At 53.1% G+C, this 24,568-nt stretch overlaps 1 protein-coding gene across 4 annotated transcripts; it reads left to right on the plus strand.

Moving 5' to 3' along the window:
- Nucleotides 1-1,350: 1,350 nt before the first annotated feature.
- RORC (RAR related orphan receptor C) lies at nucleotides 1,351-24,479 on the plus strand. Of its 4 annotated transcripts, none has more exons than XR_005215234.1 (11): nucleotides 1,351-1,451; nucleotides 3,698-3,727; nucleotides 14,935-15,020; nucleotides 15,406-15,547; nucleotides 16,781-17,296; nucleotides 17,526-17,647; nucleotides 18,584-18,716; nucleotides 18,891-18,998; nucleotides 19,179-19,289; nucleotides 20,421-20,549; nucleotides 23,809-23,946. XR_005215234.1 is itself a non-coding variant. In XM_037825964.1 (11 exons), the coding sequence occupies exons 1-11, from the start codon at nucleotides 1,412-1,414 to the stop codon at nucleotides 23,968-23,970; spliced, it is 1,560 nt and encodes a 519-aa protein (XP_037681892.1). In that variant the 5' UTR covers nucleotides 1,351-1,411; the 3' UTR covers nucleotides 23,971-24,479. The 4 variants fall into 4 exon arrangements, 3 of the variants coding, with proteins under 3 accessions (XP_037681892.1, XP_037681893.1, XP_037681895.1); XM_037825964.1 differs by having other exon boundaries at nucleotides 20,440-20,549; nucleotides 23,809-24,479; XM_037825965.1 differs by having other exon boundaries at nucleotides 18,891-18,962; nucleotides 20,440-20,549; nucleotides 23,809-24,479.
- The last annotated feature ends 89 nt before the right edge of the window (nucleotides 24,480-24,568 follow it).

Genomic DNA, 24,568 nt, shown 5'->3' on the forward strand with positions numbered 1-24,568 from the left:
CACATAGCTGGAAAAAGACATGGAGATCATCAGACCCTCAGAAGCACACACACAGACTCTCAGAATCTTAGTACAAGGTCGGTTAAAAGTTTCCACTCCACTCTCCCTCACTCCCCATCCCACTGTCAACCACCCCAGGAGTTGGAAAGTCCTTCTTTACTTCTAACCGTTGTCCCTCATGCTGCAGCCAGTGGGGGAGTCAGGGAGCTACCCAGGAACAGAGGTGCTGATGGCAGCAACATGTTGAGGCTCCAGGGTGGGGCAGGAGAGGAGGATGGTGAGATGGGAGGGCCGGAGAGGGAAGGGACAGCTGCCTGCCCTCTCCACGCCAGGTGCCACGTGCACCAGGTGGGGGGGAGTGGGTGAGTCACGAGGCTGTAGTATGGCTGGCTCCTGCACTGCTGTTTACCAGCTGGGAGCAAGCGCAGGAGGAGGTGCCAGGGAGCCTCCCCACTGCAGCCTGGCCCCTGGCCAGCCAGCCTGTTGGGTAACCAGGAGAGCCAGGCCCAGCTAATCAAACTCTGGGCCGAAGCCGCAGCAGGAGAGCATGGCATCCAGGCTCCACGGGGACCTCGTCTCAGAGCCCTCCTCAGCGTCCAACAGTGCAGACCGCAGTATGGGCCCACTCAGTCTGGGGGGCTCCCCTGCCCCCCCACACACACTAGTCCAGCCTAGTGTCTCTCCTCTCTCCCCTCCCACTGCTTCTCTGCCTCTGCAAACTCCTCCAGGCCTGCCCAGCCCCCGAGGGAACCAGGGGGATAGAGACATTAGAGAGCCAGGGGCTTCTAGAGAAGGGCGGCAAGGGGCAGGGGCCAAGCTGATAGATGCCCCAAGGACCCAAGGAACTGGTGGGATAAGCCTGATCCTATCCTGGAGAAGAGGCAGGATCCCCTCAAACATGCCATCCCCTGCCATCTCCCCCATTCCTGTCACCTTTCTTGGTTAAGTGGAAAGCACACAATTCTGAAGTCACAAAGACCTGGGTTCAAATCGCAGCTCAACCCCTTACTGTCCTTGTGATTTGGGGCAAGTGATTAATAATATCTGTGAGCATCATTTGGCCTATCAGTAAATCTGGAATAATTATTCTTGTCTCATGGTGGGTATCGTGAGGATGGAATAAAACCATGGATGTACATAAAGTACCTGGCAAAGGCCCAGAACACAGTAGGTGATCAATAAATCCCTTCACATATCCCGTTTCTCCTCAAGGCTCCGAACTCTGGTCCTCTGGTCTCTCCCCGTGTCCCCTCCCGGTCCCAGGACACTCTGCCAGCCACTCCTTTCCCCTGCCTGCTGGCGGGCCAGGTGCTCCCTCCCTCCTCCCTCCACCCTCCACCCTCCCCTGGGCCCTGCTCCCTGCCCTCCTGGGCAGCCAGGGCAGCAAGGACGGCACCAAGGGAGCTGCCCCATGGACAGGGCCCCATCGAGACACCACCAAGCCTCACGGGGTAAGAGGCCCTACAGCCCCGCAGGCAGGTGGAAGGGCCTGCTGGGAGGGCCAGAGGGGAGGGAGAGATGGCAAGAAGTGAGGAGGGTGGCGGGAGACAGGGCAAAGATGGGGCAGAAGGGAGGAGGCAGACAGGAGCACAGGGAAGGAGGGAGAGCAATGAACTAACCGGGGAAGGCAGGAGGGTGAGACAGGATAAGTTTTGATAGAGACTGAAGGAGAAGCAGGAGGAGTGGAATGAGAATAGAGGAGAGAAAAGAGAGAGAGGAGTGAAGAAGGAAGAGACAAGACCGAGACCCGAGACGGGAGGGGGAGATGAGAAGGCAAGAGCAGAACTGGGGAATCAGAGCAAGTGGGCAGAGGGATCAGTACGCAGGCAGCTGTCCCAGGTGTGAGTGTGCCCCAGGGGGGTGGCAGGAGGCTCCTGAGACAGCTCAGCTGGCTGCATCCCTGGGAGACAGTGGCCAGGAGGTGGGCCATTCCACCTCTGTTCATTCAAAACGGAGGAACCTGCCCTGCCTTTAAGAAGTGACAGTTTGGGGAGGGGCTTGGGGGAGTAACCATGCCCTGTTGGCTGCCCATGTCCACTAGCCTGGCCCCAGCCAAGGGCATGGGGTTTCATTTCTGCAGAGAATGGGGGCACCAGGTTGAGGGCAGGGGTGGGATGGTGAGTCAGGTGGTCCTTGGCCCCACAGATGGTCTAACTTAGGGACCCCCTCAGGGCAGGATCCCACTGCCACATGCTTGGTCAGCTGGGACCACTGAGGGGCAAGTGTAAGTGCCAGAGCTAACGAGCTCCAGAACCACCTGGTGGAGCAAGAACTCTTCTCTGCTGTTCAGGCAAGGGGGAGGAAGCAGCTCGATCCCACCCCCCACCCCCCACTGGAGGCCAGAGAGCCAGGTGCCAAGTCAGGGAGGAAGCTGGGTGGGGCCAGGGAGGCTCAGCCGGCAGGTGGGAGGGGCCGGATGGAGCCACTCCCTCTCTGGGAGTCCTTCCCCTACCCCCGCAGAGCCCAGGCCGTCACCGTTCATACCCCACCCAGCCCACGTAGGCAGCCTGCCATTGGGGAGCAACTCCCAGACAGAGAGATGGTGGCAGTGGGAGATGTCCAAGATTGGACAGCAGAAAGGAAAAAAAAAATGGACAACACAGGAGGGCAGAATCAGAAGTAAGGGAAGCTACAGGTGGCATAAGGCAGGGCTGCAGGGCTTTCTGGGACAAAAGACTGGTCCTGTGCTCTGTGAGGAGCTGCTGTGTGGAAGTAGGAAATGGACCAAACCTGGCAGGGGACATATCTCCCCAAGGGCTCCCTTAGTAGGTGTTTAATAAACGCTAACTGTATGAATGAACGACCCACCCCTGCTCTAGCTAAATCGTCCCCTCGGCAGCTGCTGCCACACTGGTCCTCCCTGCCCTTTTTGGAGGTCCACACACCCCCACCCACCCCACATCAGCTTCCCTGTGCTCCCTCCTGCCAGGTCTCCACCTGGACCCAGAAGCAGTGAAGCCAAGGCCCAGGGAAGGCAGAGAGGGGTCCCGGGTCTGCAGTCTCCCCTCCTCTTCCTCCAAACCCCCTCACCAGTCTTCTCTCAACCCCCAGACCTTTGGAAGCCCCCTAATGCTTCCAGACACAGACATGCAACCAAGAGATTTAACCTGGCTGCAGAATATTTACTGTGCACCTCTCGTGCAGACCCACTGTTGAAGGCTCTGGGAATAATAAGGTGAACAAGACAGACACAGTCTCTGCCTTCATTGAGTTCACAGTCTAGCAGGAAAGACTCATGGAATAGATAATGACACGATTGTGGCAGTTACTTAATGCAGTGAGTGCCAGGAAATCAAACACAGGGAGCTGAGTGTGAACGCATGAGGGAAGGGGTGGGGGGGGGGTGTAAGGCTTCCCCAGGGAAGAGACATATAACCTGAGACCTGAGGGAAGAAGAGAAATTGGCTAGATTCAGGAGTGTGGAAGGGAAGGTATTCCAGGCAGAAGGAAGAGTTTGTGGGAAGTCCCAGAGGCACTGAGGAGCCGGGCTCTTCTGAGGATCTGGTCAGAGTGGCTAAAAGGCAGAGGATACGAGAGAGAGGGGTGCTGCAGAGGGTGCCCCCGTCTTCTCCGCAGATGCCAGGCTCTACCAGGAAGGACCGGGATGGGAGGGGGGGCCGTGAGCGGGGTAGCATCTCTCGGCCCCACCCCCATGATCTTTGACTTTTGACTCTGACCCTCTCTCTTCTCTTTACAGAGCTGTCGGCTGCCAAGAAGACCCACACCTGTGAGTGGGGGTTGAGGGCAGGAACTGGTGCTGGGGTGTGGAGAGATGGTGAAGAATTCGCGAAAGGCTCCGGGAGGTTCGTGAAGAAGGGTGCAGAGATGGAGGAGACAGCCAGATGACCAGGGCCTGAAAAGAGGCGGAGCCCAGAAAACAGAAGCGAGGGCAAAGCGAGGAAAGAGGGAGAGGGAATGAAGAACCACAAGATTAGAGCAATGGGAGGAGAAAAGGAAGAAGCCTGTAGAGTGATCGAGGAGGGAGCATTATAAAATACCGTACAGAAACAAGGAGAGAACAAAGGAAAAAGGGGAGCCATGGAGCTGCTGGACAGAGGCACAGGAAATCAGAGGGGGCTTGGGGTGGGGGATGGAGCTTGAGGAGACAGGGGTGGCCTCGGGACTCAGCGCTGCTATGGGAGGCCAGGGAGCCAGGCTTTGTGGTAGCAGAGCTGGGTTTTGTTTTCATCTCTGTGTTTAACACATCCTGAGATGCAAACAAGCCTGGAGCCAGGCTGTGTAGGGCTAGAGAGCAGGAAAGACTTTGTCTCTGTGGGAAACAGAATGAATAGGGACACTCAATACTGGGGTACTGCAAGCCTGAGGCTGCAGCATGTGAGAAGGGGACTAGAGCTCAGGAAGGACTTCCCAATGGTCATTAGCAAGTAAGCATCTTCACTAGGGACCTCTCAACATACCAGATCTATCCTCCTAGTTTGCAGGAGAGGCTACTCCCCCAGAAAACGCACCCACTCCACCTCATTCCCGAGGTTTACGTCCCATTAGCACCATCCATGAAGAAGGCTTTCATAATCATGGATGCCTGAGTTGATGAGGACTGCTCAGGAGCAGGAGAGGCCCTCTGCATTTCTCCATGAAATTTCTTCCTGAGAACTCGCTGCTATCCCTCCCACTGCTAAAATTGCCTAGAATCGCCTTGTTCTGAGCAGAGACATCTCAGAGGGCCACAGCATCACCTCCTCCCTGAGCTGTAAAGACAGGGGCTGGGGGTGGGGGGTGCATCCAGAATGTTCCATCCTCCTGAGTGGGGGGTTGCTTTGCTCAGCACAATCCTGATCAGTGCCTCACTTGCCCCTAGCCACAGGGCCCCACGGAAATGCTGAGCAGGGCCCTGGGAGGAAAGCGGGTCAGGGAGTGACGCGGATGAGCTGGGGTGGAGGGGTGGGGGTCAGGGACCATATGTGGGTGGCGGGGAGAAGGGGGACTTTTGGAGCGGCTGGAACTGGGAGAAGCTAAACCCCATTCCTACCCTTAAACCCTTACCACAGAAACCTTGGCCAGGACCACACCCCCTTATCCCCTCCCCATTCCACTGACCCTCTGCAGCCATCCCAGTCACATCCCACACCCGTTGAGTGTCCTCATGAGAACCCAGGCTGGGAGCCTCTCCCTCAGTCTATCCAGCTCCTGCAAGCCCCAGGAGGCCCAGCCAGAAAGGCCTATACCAAGCTGAAGAGCTGCTAGAAACCTGGCAAGCTCAGAGATCTCTTAGGGGATTTGGCCCAGAGCATCCAGGAGAGATTAAGTTCTCCCCAGACAGAGAGATTCTGAAAAATGGCCCCCAAATGGAGACAACCCCAAGGGGTGATCCGAGATGAGAAACCCTAGAGGGGACACCCAGACCAAGAGGGGACTGATATGGAGGGGCCCAGAGAAAGACCCCCAAGCCTGAGATACCCCACAGAGCTGATATGAGGCTGAAGGGCCTCTGAAATTGATTGACCCCTCAGAAGGAAGGACCTCTATCCAGGCCAAGAACCTCGACTATAGAAAGACCCACATGCCAGGAGAAACCTTCCCAGCCCTCAGGTGGGGTCTGGGGCCAAACTGCCTGGCCTTGAATCCTAACACCACCCTTTCCAGCTGTGTGACCTTGGGAAAGTTACTTAACCTCTCTGTGTCTCACTTTCCTCATCTTTGAAATGAGGACAACGTACTTACCTCATAGAGTTATTTTGTAAGGAACCATTTTTAGCACATAGTACCACTATTATTATTGTCATTTATTATCATCATCTGCATCCCAATTTCAGCCATTTTGCTCCGAGGAAACTGGACCAACCTTTCTTGTATCTGGTGGGTACTTGCCTGATGATTATTACCACTACTATTATCATTTCTCCCCTGGACCAGGGCATACACTCATGTTTGTAGGGAGGGGACGTGAGCCTGGTGGATAGTGGGACAGGCTCCCAGACTGCACCACACTGGGCCGGGCTGTTGGCAGATCACAGGGGTCTCAAGTGGCACATGCCACCACCCAGAGCCAACATCTTGTGACTTACCTCTGGACACATCCCTGCCCCTGCAATCCTCTGGCAAGGAAGAGCAGGCTCAGGGGCTCCTCAGGAGGAGGGGGAGTAGGAACCCGGACCCAGGTCCGTGTGAGCTCCATTCCGGCTCCCCAGCCAGAACTACCCCAGCAGGTGGAAACAGCCTTTACCGCGTGTGGCTGTCACATGTGGTTTTGGAATTTTCCAACGCCCCCTGCTATTGGTTGCCCCGCCCCTCACACCCTCCCCCACCCGGCCCCCACCCCTGCCCCAGGCCCAGATTGGCCACATGGGGCGCCTGTCATCTTACCCGCTGCACCCCTGGGGGGGTGGAGTTGGGGGAGGCTGTCCCTGGGCCACCTGTGCGGTGCGGAGCTTAAACCCCCCAGCCCAGAGCACTGGGGGGAGAGCTGGGTGCAGAACCGTGGGCTGAGGCACTGCTGAGAGGGCCCTGGTCCTCCACCCCCGTCGCCAGCTGAGGCCCCATCCCTGGACCACCCGGCTGAGAAGGACGGGTAGCCAAGGCTGGCAAAGCCGAAGGCTCAATCATGAGAAGTAAGTGAATGGGGCACCTGGGAGCGAGCAGCGAAAGCCTGGGTCCTGTCATCATCCCTGAATCCCTGAGATCTCTGGAGGGGGTGGGGGTGGGGGTGGGGCTGTCCCAGGAGCAGTGTGAGGAAAGCGGCTCCCTGGTAGTGTGTGTCCCAGCCAAGGTCAAGGTCAAGATCTGTCTGAGAGATGGGTGTAGTAGTTGGAGAGTCTCGCTTAAGCCCCCAAGCAGTTCCCTTGCAGCAGCAACATGAAGGAATGTTGAGGGCCTCCTCTATCATGAGTTCTAGGACGGCTCTCCGAGGGTAACTGAGGTATCCAGCCCCTCATTTCACAAAAGAGACTGAGACCCAGGGAGGCTGAGTGCTTTGCCCATGATTACACAGCTGGTAGTAGATGGAAGTTAGTAATTAAGGGGGAGCCTGAACTTCGCCTCCTGGCACGGATTGTGGTGTTTTCCTCCATGACTCCAGCCTGCCTGTGAAGGGGGTGATGCTGTGCCCTGAAGCAGCAGGACAGAGAGAGTAAAGCAAGGCCAGCAGACGGAGGGTCAGCATCTAGGCCTCAGAGTCACTCTACTTTCTGCCCAATTCAGAGAGGTACATGACCAAGTGGAACCCAGCCAGGGTGCCATGCATGAGAGTGTGTGAGTGACTATGCATGTGTGTGTGTGTGTGTGTGTGTGTGTGTGTGTGTGTGGTCCCCCCAGGTTTGTCACCCATTTGATGGAAGATCAAGGCACTGGAGATGGGAGTGGAAAGTCGTCCACATCACCCTCTTCCTGGCTTGCAGACATGGTCCAACAGCTGGTGGGCAAATGTCTAGGGTCTCTGTACCTTCTAACATGCCAAGGCTAGGCAAGTCAAACAGCCTTCATGTTCATGGAAGGGAAACCAGAGAACCCTTTCAGATCACAGGGTTAAGGAGGAAAAGGGAAATCCCATGCACCTGTGGCCTGAGGCCTGAGGCAGCCCCAGCCCTCAGCCTAGAGTCTTCCCACAAGCCACAGACGGGAGGCTATATTGGGTCCCGGAAAGGCCCATGGACTGAGAGCCTAAAGACCAAGTTCTGGGGCCACCTCTGTTGCTGACTAGCCATGTGGCCCTAGGCAAGTCACTGAGCCCTGGTCTCCTGGTCTGCAAAACAAAGGATCTGAATTTAACTCAGAACTGGAAGTGGCTTCCAGTTCTGAGGGCCCAGGAACAAGGAGAGAGCCCCAGATCCTGAGTTAGGCATCCCTCAATGTTAGTGGAAGAAGGGGAAGAGGGTAGCTCTCTTCAAGGCTAGAGGGAGAGGAAGCCAAGGAAAGGAAAGGGGTAACAGCTCTGCTCCATGACTGGGACTGAAACCACAAAGCATGTATAAGAGCTGAGTGGAAAAGGGGTGGAGATAAGAGCCAAAAATTCCCACCAAAGGAACAAGGGGCCCTTGGAGCTTTGGTTTCCTTTCTGGCTTCTCCCATTAGCGGCAACGAATGTCAGACTGGTCTTCCTAGAAGCGACCCAAAATCAGCGAATCACCCCTGGGAAGCCAAGACTGAGTGTGTGTCAGAGCCTGGCAGGAAGGCAGGAGTCCCCAGTCCTGGCTAAGGGAGATCCTTGGGCAGCTCTACACCATATCCCCCCACAGCTCACCCAGGCTGGTAGGTAGGAGAGGGGGTCTCCTCCAACCTGGAGTTCAGTGGCACTGGGCCTTCTCACTTGGACACCTCCGGGCATCTCATAGCCCCAAGTTATGACTCACTCCCCCTGGTGAGTGTTGGCCATGACCACCCCGTCCAACCATGACAGGGGGCAGGCAGGGCACTGGGGGCTCAGGACTCGGACACACCCAAAGACCAAGGGCCAGGCACACAAGGAGCGGAAATGGATCTAGAAATAAACAGAGACGCTGAGGCCAAACTCAAAAGCCAGAATGATTTATGAAATGTATGGGGAGACAGTGATATCATGATGGAGGAATAAAGGGAGAAATACCAGGAAAGCTAAAAACATTGAGGCGTGAAGCCCCAGAGACAGGACGAGAGTACAGAAGATCGCAGGGAGAAACGGAGGGAAAAGAAGGGTCAGTGATAGGGTCTAGGAGAGCAGTAAGTGGGAAGCCCGGGTTTTGTGCAGTCCTGACAAGGATGGCATAAGCTCCCTGCCATGGGGACCTGCTGCTGTCAAATAGAGAGGAAATGACCGTTAGCCAAAGAGAACCTCCAGCCAGCCAGATGGAGAGTGGCCCAGTCATCTCGCCCTGGGGGCACACGGCCAGTGTGGAGCCAATAGGCATGTACCCCGGCATTAGGCTGGGGTGGGCTGGGGGGGATGAGGAACACAAGTCCCATACCTGACTTGGCTGTAGCCTCAGTTCATAATAATTAGGAGCAGTGGACCAGGAAGAGAAGTTCAAGTCTCCAGGGTGCCACAGATCTCACCTGGGATCTCAAGACTTTGTAAAGGACTCCCTCCTTCCTTGCATCACTCCCACGTCTTCCCCTTTTCCTTTCTTTCCTTTCCAAACAGAAATCCCAAATGCCCAAAGCCCAAGGCACCTGGAGTTTGAGGGTCCAAGCCTGTCCCACCACAATGAAAATATCTGAGGTGGTATTGCTCCAACCAGGGATTCACCCTGCCCTTTTCCTGCCTCTGCTCCCCTAACTATGATTACAGGGAACAAAGACTTTCTCGTACTAAGGACTTTCCAAGGAAAGTAGCCCTGGAGTCTTGCTCTTATCTTCAACTGCTAGTTCTTTCTAAGGTCTAACCTCCACTCCTCCTGCTGCAATGCAGCCCTTTGCCCGGGCTTTGGGGCTCAGCAAGGACGGAGTTGTCTGTTTGGGGGAAGGTGCTTCATGGCCAGAGGCAGGGTCCTTCTGGGTCCCCTGGCCTTCTCGAGCAGAGGAGATGTTCTGGAAAGAGGGAGATACGACCCTGGAGGCAGGGAAGGCCTCTGGTGGTGACGTTTGAGCTCCCACTTCTCAAAGCTTCCGCAGGGTGATTCATCCCCTCCCCCCACTCACTAGTTGTTTTCACTCGAGATTCTTTTTTTCTCCTCCTTTCTCCCGTCCCAGACTGCGGGGGTGGCGGGGGCACCAGGAGGGGGTTTTGGGTGGCTGACTGTCTTTCATGGCTTTTCAAAACCCCAGACTCTCCCTCGCCCACCTGAGTTTTAGCTTTACTACTTTCTCAGCCTGGGATCTGGGTGTATCAGCAGAAAATTCTCGCCATGGCCTGGGGGAAGGGCCTTGGTCTGGGCTGGGGGTAGGGTACACCAAGTAGAAGACCCGCTCCCCTGGCTTCCCCCTGCCTTCCCTCCCCTGCTCCCCTGTGGCAGCACCAACCACCTTGGTTTCCAGCTTTGCAGAAGCTGGGGGAACTGAGAGCTGAGAAAGGAGGGAGGCTGGTGACAGGTTCGGGTGCACAGGGGACCCCTGGACAGAGCTGTGGTCTCAGTGGTGAGAGAGACTGAGAGTTTTGGCTTTAGGGAGTAGAGGAGCCTGAGTTAAGAAAAGGGATGCATTCCTCTTCTTAATTCATTCATTCATTTCTACAAAGAGAGGCCTCCCAAGATGCATGAAACCCAGTCCACACCCTAAAGGAGCTGTGGTCTTCCGGAGTAGTCTCAAATCAGAAGCTCTGTTGGGATGGACGAGTTGTTACACCTTGACTTTAGAAGCCTGCCCTGGAGAAGTGGGTAAAGGCAGGAGGAAGCAGGGACCAGAAAGGAAGGTTTGGGACACAGGGAATATCTCTCTGGGTCTTTATGCTAGCCATGAGTCCTGCCTTTAGTCCCAGGGGTTTCCTCCCTGAATTCTGCTCCTAGCCCACCCGCCTCACTTCATCCTTTTTCCCTTACCACCGGCAACCTTGCCCCCATCCCGCCCCATCTCATTCTCCTTGGTGCATTTAGGCATCTCATTCTTCTAGGGTGTTTAACTTAGTGGGCGAAGGCACTGGCTCTAGTCAAGCCACCTATTCTCTCTAGGCCTCAGTTTCCCCATCTGTAAAATGGGGACAATACTAGCAGTACCTACTTCATAGGGCTGTTGGGATCACTAAATGACAGTGTGTACAAAGTTCCTGACACAGAGTAAGGACACAGGGCAGTGCTTATGTTTGTCACTATTATTAACCTTCCTTAATCAATAGCACTGGAGAGAAGGGCGAGAGAAAGGGAAGAGAGAGGCCAGTCCAGCTCCAGACTGAGAGGGCACCAGGAGATGATGAGGACCCCAGGATCCTCTGTCTGAATCCATTCTCCACAAAGGGCGGTTCTGGGGTTTGAGGGGAGAAAGCCCTCAAGGTTGCAGCCCCTCCTCTGCTCCTACCACTTCCTCTCTGTGGCATAGGGCACCTGGACAGGGCCTAGGGTCGGCTTCTTGGGGTGGCAGGGGGCCAGGCTTCTGGATGCTTTCACGAAGCACTATCAATGAATCTCACAGCTGTGAGCTGGATGAGATTAGAGCAGGTTGGAGGCAGAGGAGGAGGGATGGCTTTGTTTCTACCGTATTTCTCCACATAGGAGGTTCTAGAGGATGCTCCCTGAGGATCCTTCAATCTCTGAGTAAAGCAAAGCAATCCAGAAGAGATCCATTCTCTTTTCCTAGTACTGAATCAGAATAAAGTTTTAGAGATCAGGCTGGATGGTGGGGAAGAAACAAGAATGAGCCCAGGGAACAGATCATCAACCCCACCCCCATCCCCAGGGAAGAGCAGCCTGGCACAAAAGTAGGAAGAGGAACTCAATTCTTGCTTCTCAGTGTGTAGACTGTAAACTAGGAGCTTGTGAAAATAGAGTCAGAATCTCAAGCCCCACCTCAGACCTCCAGAATCAGGATCTGCATTTTAACAAGATTCCCCAGGTGATCTTGTTTGAAAGGCAACCGACTGGAGCTATCCAGCCACTAGCTGATGTAAGGAGCTAAATCTTTCTCTCTCTTTCCCTCTCCTTTTGGAGTGTGTGGAATTGGAGGGTTTTCCTCTGATGGAGAAAGTATTCTAAAGGTCTCGAGAGAGAGCTACAGTGGGAGAGCCGCAGGTGAGATACAAAGAACTTCCCAAGGAAGCGGGTGAGATTACGGGTAGACTCGGGGCTGCTGTGGGAGTCAGGCAGGCCTAGAGGTTCCTGACCTTTGGTTGGCTCTAGTTCCTGGCACCGTCAGGCCTTTAGACGGTAAGTTCCTGGCAGGCTAGTCTCCCAGGCAACAGTTTGAGTAATCCTGTGATTACTCAGCTCCCACTCCCCAATCCGGGTTCCCACCACCTGCAGCTTCAGGGACCTGGCTCACAGGGCTAGGTTTTGAAGGTGAGTTATCCGAGGTGTTTTTCAGCTCCCGTTCACCCCACCACCTCCTGTACCACTCCCCTTCCTCCCCTTCTCTCCCATCCCCTCCTCCACAAGTCATACACTCATGCGCATGTGTGACAGTACTTTCTCTTTGAGGTTTTGGGTAGATGGCATTGAAGAGGGTACAGGTGGCAGGAGAGAGGGGGAGGAGTAGGATAAGAGGGGCCTGATAGTGCTGAGGGGGACAGGGTTTGGGCATGAGACCAGGACACGAGTCTGGGTTTTTCTGTGTTTCTGTAGCTCTCTATCTCTGGGTCTAATGCCTCTGTTTTCTCCCTGACAGAGGCTATCTCAGAAGGTAGAGGGTCTGACACTCGAGCTCTGAGTCTCTGATTCTATGTGCCTGTCTCACTGTGTTCCCCTGAGCTGGCTGGGGAGGACGGAGGAGGAGAGGTGCTTGGCCTAGAGGCTGGGGTCTACGGCTTCAGCATCCCACACGCGCAATCTGCATGAAGGGGGTCCCTGGCTGGCCACATCTTCCTATGAGGAGGGCAGGGTCTTGGTGACCCTGTTATAAGGTTCCTAGAGCCAGGGCGAGTGGTGGGTCAGGTGAGGGGCAGGGAGAAGTGTCTGGGGTCACCCATGTGGTCAGCGCACACACGCACGCGGATGTGGCTTCTGGAGAAGGGAAGAGGCAGGGAGGCCTGTGGTTGCCTGCTGGGCTGGGAGCCCAAGTTCCCACTGTGGCTTGGCCTAATCTCCAGCCCACTTACTTCTTTGGGTGACCCATGCTGGTTTTCTCCCCTTTCTGGGCTTAGGGCCACTGAGGAGAGAAACACCACAGGGTGCCAGGGGGGAGATGTTGGGGACTGACAAGAGCAGAATCTATGGGTTCAGGGTCTGGTCAGGTCTCCACATGCCCCCTGGGTTTCATTGCCTTCACTGCCCCTCCATAATGACTGGCATGCGCAGCTCTTTACCACTTACACTACACTTTCCACAGATGACATCATTTAATCATTTGTACTACCTGCAATCATCCCATTGACAGGTAATATTATTTTTATCCCAATTTCACTGGTGAGGGAACTGAGACCTAGAGAGTTTAAGTGACTAGAAGAGCTGGTACCCCCACCCACCCATCCCCTCCACCCCCACCCATCCCCCCTCCCCACCTATTTTCCACCTCTCTTCCAGGTATTCAATTTGACTCTCCTTCTCTCTTTCTCTCTTGCCTTCCAGGCATTAAAATCTGCTCTTAATTTCTTGGAAAGGATCTGAAAAGTCCACGTGTCCTCTGGCCCTCGATGGCCATAGATTACGGTACAGGTGTTGGGTAGGCAAGTGTGGATGAGGATGGGGGAGAGAACTGAGACCTAATGAAGTGAGCCGTGTCCCCCATGAGGGGGCAGCTGCTTACTCTGATTCGGTTCAAGGCTGGCCTGAGGGACAGTTTAAGGAGGAGGGAAGGAAACAATGTTTGAACAGTGGGGGGTAAGCCCTGGTCACCCTCCCTGCCTCACACAAGCAGCCCCTCCATGTGACCAGGGCCCAAGCCCTGGAGGAGCTCACAGGAATGTGGATTTGCCCTACAGGGAGAGAGCTACTTCTTCTGAGCCTCGGGGTGGGAGACATGTGAGAGATGAGTAGGGGCTGGGGCCCCAGACCACTTTTTTGGTCAGCTCTCCTTCAGGCTTCCCTCACTCGGAGAGGACATGAGGAGGCGACAGGTCAGCAAAGGCAGAGAGGAGACCCATAAGTACTCGAAAGGGCTGAAAACAGCTGCAGTAGCCGGGACCCCGAGCTTTGCCCAGCTCCCCTTCAAAGATGGGCTGGGGGAAGGCCTCCCGCCAGCTCCTGAAACTCAGCAGAGAGCAGTGGGCACTAGCAGGGACAAGACCAAGAAGGGATGGTGAACCTGGGGCCAGCAGCAAGCCACAGTGAAGGGAGAAGGGGTGTACACAGGTCACAACATGGGAGAGAGAACAAGGGGGTCCTAGTGCCCAGTGAGCAACACTAACATAGCTTAAATAGGCATGCGTGTGCACACCCACTGGCTGGTAAATCACATGTAGCTTTCACTGCACACATACACACACACACACACACACACACACACACACACACAACCGGCACAACTTCAAAATGCCCACTGATATGTGTACTCCAAAAGCCATGTACACAGAACAGCATAATGGAAAGCTCAGGGCATCTGCGATGTAGTCCCTGCACTGGGGCAGGCTAGCTGCATGAACTTGTGCCCAACACTTCAGCTCATCTGACCTATTTGTTCATTTGTAAAATAAAGGAAAGAGGTTGAATGGGATGGTCTCTAGTCTTAGCCAGTTCTCACAGTCATTATTTGTGCTCACACAGACGCAGATGTGCTCACACACGTAAGCAAACGGGCACACTCTAACAGGCTGATACCCAGAGCCACCCTCTAGGGGCCCTGTTGGATTCTCTCCATTGGCTCTCCAGGAGCCAAAGAGCTGGGCTGTTGAGTTCCATTTTCCCAGCCTCCATCTCCTGGTTCTTCTTACCCTCTCTGGACCTCATTCAGTGGTCTCTGCCCTGTGGCCCTCCAGTCTCTGTGCGGCCCCTTCCTGAACCTTCTCTGCCTGTCTGAGGACACGAATCTGGGTTTTCCTGTCATGCTCCATACTCTGCCCATGGGAGCAGGGCCCCAGTGGGGGAAGGAGGCACAAAGGAGTCCCCTTGGGTGGGAAGCAGGTGGTGTGAGCAGTGGGGACTCCTGTGTGGCAAGGCGGGAGGGAGGGAGACAACCGGGGCTTCTCCACTTGAAGGGTTGAGCAGGTGGCCTCTCTGCAGCTGCTTTCTTGCCCCATAAAATTGATACACCTCCCTCCTGTTGCCTCCTTCAACACCCCTCCCCCCCAAAAAAAAGCCTCCACAGCCCCCTTTTTGAGCAGCATTTGGCGCTTCACTTCTCGTTCCATATTGCAAGGAGGAAACGGCAAACTGGAGTAGTTGGAGAAGTGGGTGCTTGGGTGTAGTGTGTACTCTAGCCCAGGTACTTGGTGGCAGCATGCAGAAGAAGCTGCTGTGCTGACCTCCTTCTCTTTCTCTCTTCCAGCACAAATTGAAGTGATCCCTTGCAAAATCTGTGGGGACAAGTCGTCTGGGATCCACTATGGGGTTATCACCTGTGAGGGGTGCAAGGTGAGTTGCAGGTGTGTGCTTGCCTTTGTGTATGTGCATCATGCACACACACTTACACAGTCTTTTTAGAGAGGGAGGAGAAGGAACTTGGTGACCTTCCTTCTGACTCCAGGGACGTTCTCCTGAGGCAGTGAGGGAGGTGCCTGAGATGGTGTCCTACCCGGAAGGCTCTGCACACAGGAGGGCCTCATCTTAAGCTGGAAAAGTGACTGCAGAAGGACAAATTACAGTAACACTAAGAAATGGAGGAGAGAAAACTGATAGGCTATAGGATCAGAAAAGCCTGGAGCCAGAGTGTTTTTTTGGGCGGGCGGGGGGTGGCGGGAAGAGGGCCGAGCAGGGCTGGGCCAGAATAAGAGCCTTGGTTTCCATCTGCCTACCCCAGGGTTTCTTCCGCCGGAGCCAGCAGTGTAACGTGGCCTACTCCTGCACCCGTCAGCAGAACTGCCCCATCGACCGCACCAGCCGGAACCGATGCCAGCACTGCCGACTGCAGAAATGCCTGGCACTGGGCATGTCTCGAGATGGTGAGGCCGAGTGGGCAGGCCCCTGGGGTTTTGGGGGTCTCCAGAGGGGCAGCCTGGCCTGCCATGCTAGCCAGGCATTAACCAGCAAAAACACCCCTCCTGAGGACTGCTCTCCGTTCCTCCTTCTGACAGCCCCTTTTCTCTTACACCACCCGCTGTGGAGGTGGGCAGGTCATCCTACTAAAGCTCTTCAGAGTCCCCAGCTTTAGGCTCTGCTAGAACAACTCTCCTTTTCCCAAGCCCCAGACATCAGCCTCTTCTTCCCTGGCATGAATTCTTAATCTGTCTCCCTTCTGGGTCAGTTCCCGCCAGTTTCCATCACTCCTGTCGCAGCACCACCTCCCCTCCTAGTGCCCCCTGCCATCCTAGGACACAGGAATGGAGCCAGAGTCGGCCCAAGAACAGCCCAGAAGGCTTGGGGAAGAGGGAGGGCTGGTGTTCCTGGGGCTTGCATCCTCCTTCCTCACCCACCACGTCCTCGCCAGCCCCCCAGCCCCCCACCCACCACCACCACCACAGAAGCCCAGGGCAAGGCAGGGGGAGGCACGAGGTGATGGGGAGCCAGAAGGAGCCTGTCAGCACTTTTCAGTGCCCAAAATAACAAAGCGAAAGGAAACACGCAGGGGTGCAAAGGGGCAGGCGGGGCGAGGGGCTGTGCCCCCACACCTGGGAGGGGTGGCGGGGGGGAGTAAAAAGGCAGGAAAGAGAGAGCAGAAGAGGATGTTCAGAAACAAGCCGCGGAGCCTGGGTTGGGCTGTGGTGAGTATCTAGGTCACCAGGGAGCCTGTAGGCCTGACCACAGGGAGACCTGTGTTCTCAGCTCTCCTCTTCCTCCGACCCTCCTAGACAGGCGAGGTGACCCCAATACAGTTGGAGGCCCCCTACTCAGCCACTCCCCAGCCCCAATATCAAGAGGCCAGAATCCCCAGCCCAGCTCATTCCTTGAATTCTGCCACTGTTAGAGGCTGGTTTAGAGCCAGAGGAATTTGCTCAGGAGATCAAAACGGCAGAGGTGGACAGATCCCTGAAGCAAACAAGAGCGAGAGGTGGAAGGGGTCTTAAATATAAATTCCCTGAAGGTTGATTCTCAGGCAGGGCTAGAGAAGTTCTGCTTGGAGTCAGCTATTCAGGGAGCTGGCAGGTTAATCCTGAGATGATCAAAATGCCTGTTAACCCTGCCCTGTACCATGTTCTCCTGCCTCAAAAAACTCCTGATCCCTGGACCTTTTTCAGCTGTCAAGTTTGGCCGCATGTCCAAGAAGCAAAGGGACAGCCTGCACGCCGAAGTGCAGAAACAATTGCAGCAGCAGCAGCAGCAGCAGCAATGGGAGCAAGTGGCCAAGACCCCTCCTGCAGGGGCCCAAGGAGCAGACACCCTCACCTACAGCTTGGGGCTCCCAGACGGGCAGCTGCCCCTGGGTTCCTCGCCTGACTTGCCCGAGGCCTCTGCCTGTCCCCCTGGTTTCCTGAAGGTTCCAGGCTCTGGGCCCTCCTACTCCAACAATGTGGCCAAGGCAGGGCTCAACAGAGCCTCCTACCACCTTGAATACAGCCCTGAACGGGGCAAGGCTGAAGGCAGAGAGAGCTTCTACAGTCCAGGCAGCCAGCTGACCCTTGATAAATGCGGACTTCATTTTGAGGAACCCAGGCATCCTGGGCTTGGGGAACCAGGACAGGGTCCGGACAGCTACTGCAGCCCCAGCTTCCGCAGCACCCCAGAGGTGCCTTATGCCTCCCTGACGGAGATTGGTGAGCGGCTGGGAAGATGGAGAGGGTGGTGAAGATGAGGGAGGGGCTTCTAGGACGGGGACCCTGGCCTGCACCCCTTGTAAACATGACCCCAAGGGAGTTGAGGGGTCCTAGGCAAAAGGCCCAGGGAAGAGGCAAAGCAGGGACGGCCCAGGCAGAGGAGTCCCTTACATGGGTAGGGGTAGGAGCTGGTTAAAATTGAGCTCGTGCCTTCCTCCTCCATCCCCAGAGCACCTGGTGCAGAACGTTTGTAAGTCCTACCGAGAGACATGTCAGCTGCGGCTGGAGGACTTGCTACGGCAGCGCTCCAACCTCTTCTCCCGGGAGGAGGTGACCGGATACCAGAGGAAGGTGAGGCCAGGAGGCCATGTTGGGAAGGCAGGACACCCACCACCACTGGGAGAGTGCAGGGATGGCCGCATGCACACACAAGTGGGCTGGAGCAGAGCAGAGTATTACAGATACACACTGGTCTGCCAACAAGGGTGTGCACCCACCCACCCTGCTTTTAAGCATAGTTGTGTGTGTGTGTGTGTGTGTGTGTGTGTGTGTCTACACCCTAGCTGAGATGAGAGCTTTCCTTAGCCCCCTGCCTATTAAAATTTTCCCCAGTTTTCATTCCGCATTCTCCACCACCCAAAACGGTATACCCTCCCTTCTCCTCTTCTTTCAATAGTAATAATCATAATTCTGACTACCATCTGTTAAATACCCCTTCTCTGCCATGTGCTGTGCTAAATGCTTTACATAAATTATCCTCGATTCTTAAAACAACCAAACTTGGAAACTGAGCTGAGAGGGGTTAACAGGCTTCCTCAAGGTCACAAAGCAGTAGAGTCAAAGTCAAATTCAGATCCATCTGGCGCCAAAGTTTGTGCTTTCTCTTCTGTTGCACTTTGACAATACCACCTGCTCTAAAAACGCTCATTTGGCACTTACAATTTGCCTCTCTAGGTTGTTAAGACCCTTAGGTATATCCTTTTCATCTCAGTGGGAATGCAAACTCTTTGAGGGCAAAGCTGTTTCTCATAAGTTTGTTTTTTTATTTTTTTAATTCCCCCACAACAGCTAAGTCAGTACCAGCAGCTGGCGGGTGCTCAGTTAAGTGTGACAGACAGGAATTGATCCCTGAGTGTGCATTTGTGCTAAGAATATGCTTTTAAAAAAATAGCTGGTGTTCAGAATGTAGGAGTTCATATACAATACCTTAGTTGAGGCTCTTAGGGGCTTGGGAGCGTCACCAGGTCCTAACGAGGAATCCAGTGGGACCCTCCTTCTTCCCTGCAGTCAATGTGGGAGATGTGGGAACGCTGCGCACATCGCCTCACAGAGGCCATTCAGTACGTGGTGGAGTTCGCTAAGAGGCTCTCGGGCTTTATGGAGCTCTGCCAGAATGACCAGATCGTGCTACTCAAAGCAGGTGAGCAGGGAGGGATGGGCAGGTCTGGGGTGGGGGGAGAGTGGACAGAGCATGGAATGGGGCAGAGCGGAGCAGAGGGAGGTGGCTTGCAGAAACCAGGACACTGAGCAGGTCAGAAATGGATTCCTGACTTTGCTTGACACTGTCCCTGCATCTTTTCTCCTCACTCCCCAGGGGCAATGGAAGTGGTGCTGGTCAGGATGTGCCGGGCCTACAATGCTGACAACCACACAGTCTTTTTTGAAGGCAAATACGGTGGCATGGAGCTGTTTCGAGCCTTGGGTGAGGGGCAGGGGGGAATGCGAGAGAGGAGACCGATGGCAACCCCATCCAAAGCTTCATGACCCAGGGCACCCTCTCTTCAGGACAGGTTGCCGCCTTGGCTCCAAACTCCTACAGGGTGGGTGTCCTTGGGTGTCGCAGCCTCACCCACTTTGCTCATTCTTCTCCTTTCCATTTCAGGATGCAGTGAGCTCATCAGCTCCATCTTTGACTTCTCCCACTCCTTAAGTGCCTTGCGCTTTTCTGAGGATGAGATCGCCCTCTACACAGCCCTTGTTCTCATCAACGCCAGTGAGTGTCGCTGGGCTTGGGTAAAGGACATTCAGGTGGCAAGGTGGGCACAGCAGATATTGGAGAACCTGAACCTTAGGATGCGGTTAAATCTGGGAAATTGCTTTCAATAGCAGAATGAGCCCCACCCAATATTTCTATAAAATGAACTGAGTTAAAATGAAGAGTCAGAGGAACGTGAGAAAAGAGCAGCAGAAAGTGGGGGTGTAGAAGTGGGGAGAAGTGAGGTTAAGAGGAAGTGGGCCTCCTTCCTGGTGGAAATTAGTCTGACTGTTACAGTGTGTCAGTGACTCCATGGCAGCCGCACATTGCAATCCCCTGGGGAGCATTAAAAAAATATTGATGTCTGGGTTCCACTCCCAGAGATCCCAGTGTAATTGATCTGGGGTGCAGTCTGAGTGTCAGGATTTTTAAAAGCCTCCCCGGATGATTGTAATGTATTGCCAAGGTTAAGAATCACTGCGCTCTGTAAACTAATTTTAAGACCATAGGCCTATAATGGCAGGACCCTGGGAATCTGCTCCACTGGAATGGATTGGGCTGGGCTGAGCCAGCTGAATGCAAAGTATTCAAAGAGGACCTGGGGAGCTGGGTGGAGCTGTTACCTGACCAGGAAGATGAAGATTAACAATCTTCTGGCTCTGCCAGTGAGTAGAGAGCTAAATGTGCCCCTTGAACTGGAAATAAAAACTTAAAAGAGCTGTTTAAGAGCAGAAAAGAGTTGTGAAACTGGAAGAGAGGATGGCTGCTGGCTGTGTTAAGAGCTAGGGCAAAGGTGGTTTGTGTGCTGAAGCTAGCCACGGACTGCTGCAGAGGCCGGGTCCTGGGACGGGCCTGGAAGTACACACAAGGGGTTGAGCTTCACTGAGGCCATCACTTTGAATGAGCTGTGTAAAATATTAGGGTACCAGGGAGAAGGTAGGTTGGAGTTGGGAGGTTGGAAGCTCTCATCCCTGGTTTTCCTTGTAGACCATTAGCTAACTCCAAGGTCCCAGAGCTAACCCTTATCAAACACAAGACACAAACACACAAAGATCCTCTGCTGAAAAGGCCTCTATCCACCACAGGTGCCCAAAAAGATACACCCTTTGGTAGAAATTGATATCCGTGTTTTTTCTTCTTCCCACTATGGTTTCAACCCCTCCTTCAGACCGGCCAGGGCTCCAAGATAAAAGGAAAGTAGAACAGCTGCAGTACAATCTGGAGCTGGCATTTCACCATCATCTCAGCAAGACTCATCGCCAAGGCATCCTGGCCAAGGTAGGAACAGTCCCCAGGGAAGAGGAGGTCAGGCTCAGTGCCAGAACTGTGACATCAAGGCTGTGAGGGGCAGGGTCTGAAGGCACAGACAGGGATGCTTGAGGGCCATAGCATGTTAGCCAACTTGCAACAGCAGTGGGAATCAAGGGCACGAGCGATCGCTACCATGCAAATAAAGAGGAAAGTAGAGAGCTTGAAATTGGGAGGGACCGCCATAGAACAATTCAGTTTGATAAAGCCAACACTTACCCAGTACCTGCTTGTATAAGGCACTGTGGAAAGATACACAGCTGTGGTCCTTGCCCCCACTGAGAGCTTATAATCTGGTATGAAGAAGAGATTCATTTACCAATAACTCCAATATAGAGTAGAATGAGACATATAATAATAATATAATAAACAAAGATCTTTCACAAACATTATCTCTCAGCCTCATGGCAACCCAGTCAATAAGACAGGTGTTCAAATCTCCCTGTCACTGACAAGGAGACTTAAGTGACTTGTTCTAGTTTGCACGATTGGTAAATGATAAATACAAGATTTAATCCCAATGCTCTTTCCTCCATATCCTTGTGCCTCCCAATGTATTACTATAGTAAGAGATGTTTGGAAAATATGAGAGCTTAGAACAGGCATACAAATAATTTGAGAGTAGAAAAGGAGTGGATCATAAATGCTTCCAAGAAAAGGTGGAACTAGACCATGAAAGATGTAAGATTTTAAGAGGCATTCATGGGGATGGGACAGGCATTCCAGACTTAGAGAAAAATATGGGCAAAAATAGGGAGGTAAGATAGTACATATATGGAGGCTAGTTCATAGTACATTTTGACTAAAGAATAGGATCAGGAGCTGGGATAGTTTGATGGGGTCAGAAGCTAAGCTTGGAAATCAGGTCAGGGATAAATAGAAGAGGACTTTCAATGACATATTAAAGAGTCAAGGCTGTATTTCTAGGCAATGTGGAGCCCCAGAGGCCAAAGGAATGATATACACAGAGCCAATATTTAGGCAACTTAATTTGGAACCAGTAAGAGCCAATTGTGTATGTAAATCATTAGAGCAGTCTTTATTAGGCACTCTGTGCCAGGCACGGAGTTAAGAGCTGAGGATACAAAGATGACTTAAACGATAATCTTGTCCCTGAAGAACTTCAAGTCTGGTAGGACTGATTAGGAGGAGAGACTAGAAACTGGGAGAGCAGTTAGAAAGCAAATCCGGTTGACTGCACCTTTAAAACGTATCACCTCCCTCACTGTTACTGCCTAGTCTAGCTGCCATTGGCTCTCATTTGGACTGTTCGAGAGGCCTCCTAACTGTATCCCTGCTCCACCCTTGTCCATGCTGCAGCAGGCACACAGCACCCACTCAGCATCCAAGATGACCCTCTTTAAAAAAGTCAATCACATCATGCCATACTTGGTTCTCAACTCTCCTATACCTGCCTATCATGCTTAGAATCAAATCTAGAATCTGTGTCATGGCCAAAAGCCTTCTTTTCTCACCCGATCACCTTCCTCTGCCCCCTCAATCACCCATTCCAGTTACACGGGCTTCCCTGCTAGTCCTTGTTCACACCGAGCCTAGTCCCATCTCCAGGCTTTTGAACCTGCTGTCCCAGCTGCCTGGATGTTCTTCCCCCAGTTTTCCAAAAGGCTTGCTCCATTAGTCATTCAGGAGAGGTTTTCCTGACCATCCAACAACAGAATGCCCTCTACTCCTCAATCTGCTTTATTTTTCTTTATGGAACTTATTATCTGACATGTATTTGTGTGTTTTCTGGCTCCTTCACCAGAATGTAAATTTAATAATGGTTCACTGATGTATCACCAGAACCTATCACAAGGCCTAGCCCAGAGTAAGTTGTCAATAAATATTTGTTGAATAAATGAATGCATGCATGAAGCTATTGCAATGGCCCAGGAAAACTCAGAATAAAGCAGTAGAGATGAAAAGAGATATCAAGGTATCTTCAGGCTGCCTGTTCTCTGCTCCCGTCTGACTGCCCCTCTCCTAGGTAACTAAACAAGGAGTGGGGATGGGGGCCTAGTGGTTGGTGAAAGCTATTTTTAAGCCTCCTTTGATATATAGGAAACTGCAGGAGAGAAATGATTTTTCTCAGTCTTTCTCCAGAGAGGTCTCCCCGCCTCTGTCTCCACATAGGTCTCCGCTCATTTTTCACCTCCCCTTTGGCTAAGTGTCAGCAGTGGTGGTTTACTGCTTTCAATGTTGGGGACTTGCTTGGGAATTCTGTTCAGTTCAAACACTTATTGAGCATTTGCCATGTGCCAGGCATTATGATATGTACAAGGGGTACAGAGAGAGAGAGAGAGACCCTATCTAAGGAGCTTAAGTCCAGGGTGAGAAGGCAGACAAATTGGGTCATTTTGCTACAATGTGCTCAATGCTACACAAAGGAAAACCCAAAGAAAGGGCTCTTAATCCAGATTGGGGGTAATTAAGGACACATTTCCAGAGCAGGTGACACTTGAAGGTGTGTAAGAATTAGTCAAGCACAGTGTGATTGTGAAGACCTTGTGGATCACACCCCCTTTATCTAGTGTATGGATGAGTAGAAAAATGGGGATAAAAACTAAAGGACAAACGGGGTGGGATGGGGGGATGATTTGGGTGTTCTTTTTTCACTTTTATTTTTTATTCTTGTTCTGGTTCTTTCTGATGTAAGGAAAATGTTCAGAGATAGATTGTGGTGATGAACGCATAACTATGTTATCATACTGTGGACAGTGGATTGTATACCATGGATGATTGTATGGTGTGTGAATGTATTTCAATAAAACTGAATTTAATAAAAAAGAAAAGAAAGAAAGAAAGAATTAGTCAAGCAAAGAAGAGTCGGAAGGGCATTTTAGGTGACGGGAACAGCTGAACAAAGGTAAGGATGCACGTGATAGCATATAACAGAGCGTCACAGAAGTTCACTATTATAAGAGCATAAAGTATGCATTAGAGAGCCTAAAACAGGGTTCATTTTAGGAGTAGCAGGAACAATACTTGGGCGCATCACCCAGAAAATTTGTACTTGTCCCACGTCAGCTCTCACTTGCTTCCAGTTTTCTGAACACATACATACTCCTACCAATGGGATCTGGTTGTTCCAGAAGTGCCGAGTGCTCAGGAGAAAAGCAAGGAGAGTTATCCCAGCCCGGGAAGGGTGAGGAGACTTCTTTGCTCTGGGGAGAGAGGTGATGGCTTGGGCTGAAGTACTGACCCCCCTTCCCCATTAACCCATCTCCAGCTGCCGCCCAAGGGGAAGCTCCGGAGCCTGTGCAGCCAGCATGTGGAAAAGCTGCAGACCTTCCAGCATCTCCACCCCATCGTGGTTCAAGCTGCTTTCCCCCCACTCTACAAGGAACTCTTCAGCACTGAAATCGATCCACCTGAGGGGATTTCCAAGTGACCTAGACGAGGGATTCCTTTGCCCTCCCTAGAGCCTGCTGGCCTACCTCCCTGGACTCTCTTCCACCCTCAGCCTTTTCCTTTCCCGTGTCCTCTGGAAGGTGATCCCCACCTGTTCTTTGGGAGTGCTCAAGTGCTGAGACTGATTTTCTGCCCGCAGACTTCCCTGGCAGAGGGACAATAGTCAGAGGGTGGGGGCAGAGGAACACCTTCTCCAGCCCTCGGCTTTGTTGTGTCTCGTTTCCCACACCCCTTCACCGCCAGCTTCTGGGAGGCCTGGGGTGGGATATAATGACCTCCAGGAGGACCAAGGTGTCCTCAGGACATCATGGAGAACCCAAGGTGCTCTGAATGAATGAAACTCAACTCTGGGCTCAGAAGCTAAGAATAGGCCTTTGAAATACCTCACTGCATCTCCCCATAGGCCTCGCCTGGGGGAGACAGATCAAGCTCAGAGACTGGTGACTGGAGCCTGGAAGGAACTATACATAACATGAATCTGGATCTTTAGATATTCTGCCTTCCCTCTTTCTCCCAGCTCAGCAAGAAGTAGCTGGGTATCCTGCCCTTTCCCCAAGGCCTAAAAATAATACAACTAC

This window comes from Choloepus didactylus, chromosome 2 (assembly GCF_015220235.1).
Source record: "Choloepus didactylus isolate mChoDid1 chromosome 2, mChoDid1.pri, whole genome shotgun sequence".
Classification (NCBI taxonomy): domain Eukaryota; kingdom Metazoa; phylum Chordata; class Mammalia; order Pilosa; family Megalonychidae; genus Choloepus; species Choloepus didactylus.

Excerpts from the sequence above, each read along its gene's own strand:
- RORC (XM_037825964.1), top strand. The coding sequence starts at position 1,412 with ATGGACAGGGCCCCATCGAGACACCACCAAGCCTCACGGG. Across the intron at positions 17,297-17,525 it reads TGCCTCCCTGACGGAGATTG|AGCACCTGGTGCAGAACGTT; the intron begins GTGAGCGGCTGG and ends CTCCATCCCCAG. Across the intron at positions 18,999-19,178 it reads GGAGCTGTTTCGAGCCTTGG|GATGCAGTGAGCTCATCAGC; the intron begins GTGAGGGGCAGG and ends TTTCCATTTCAG.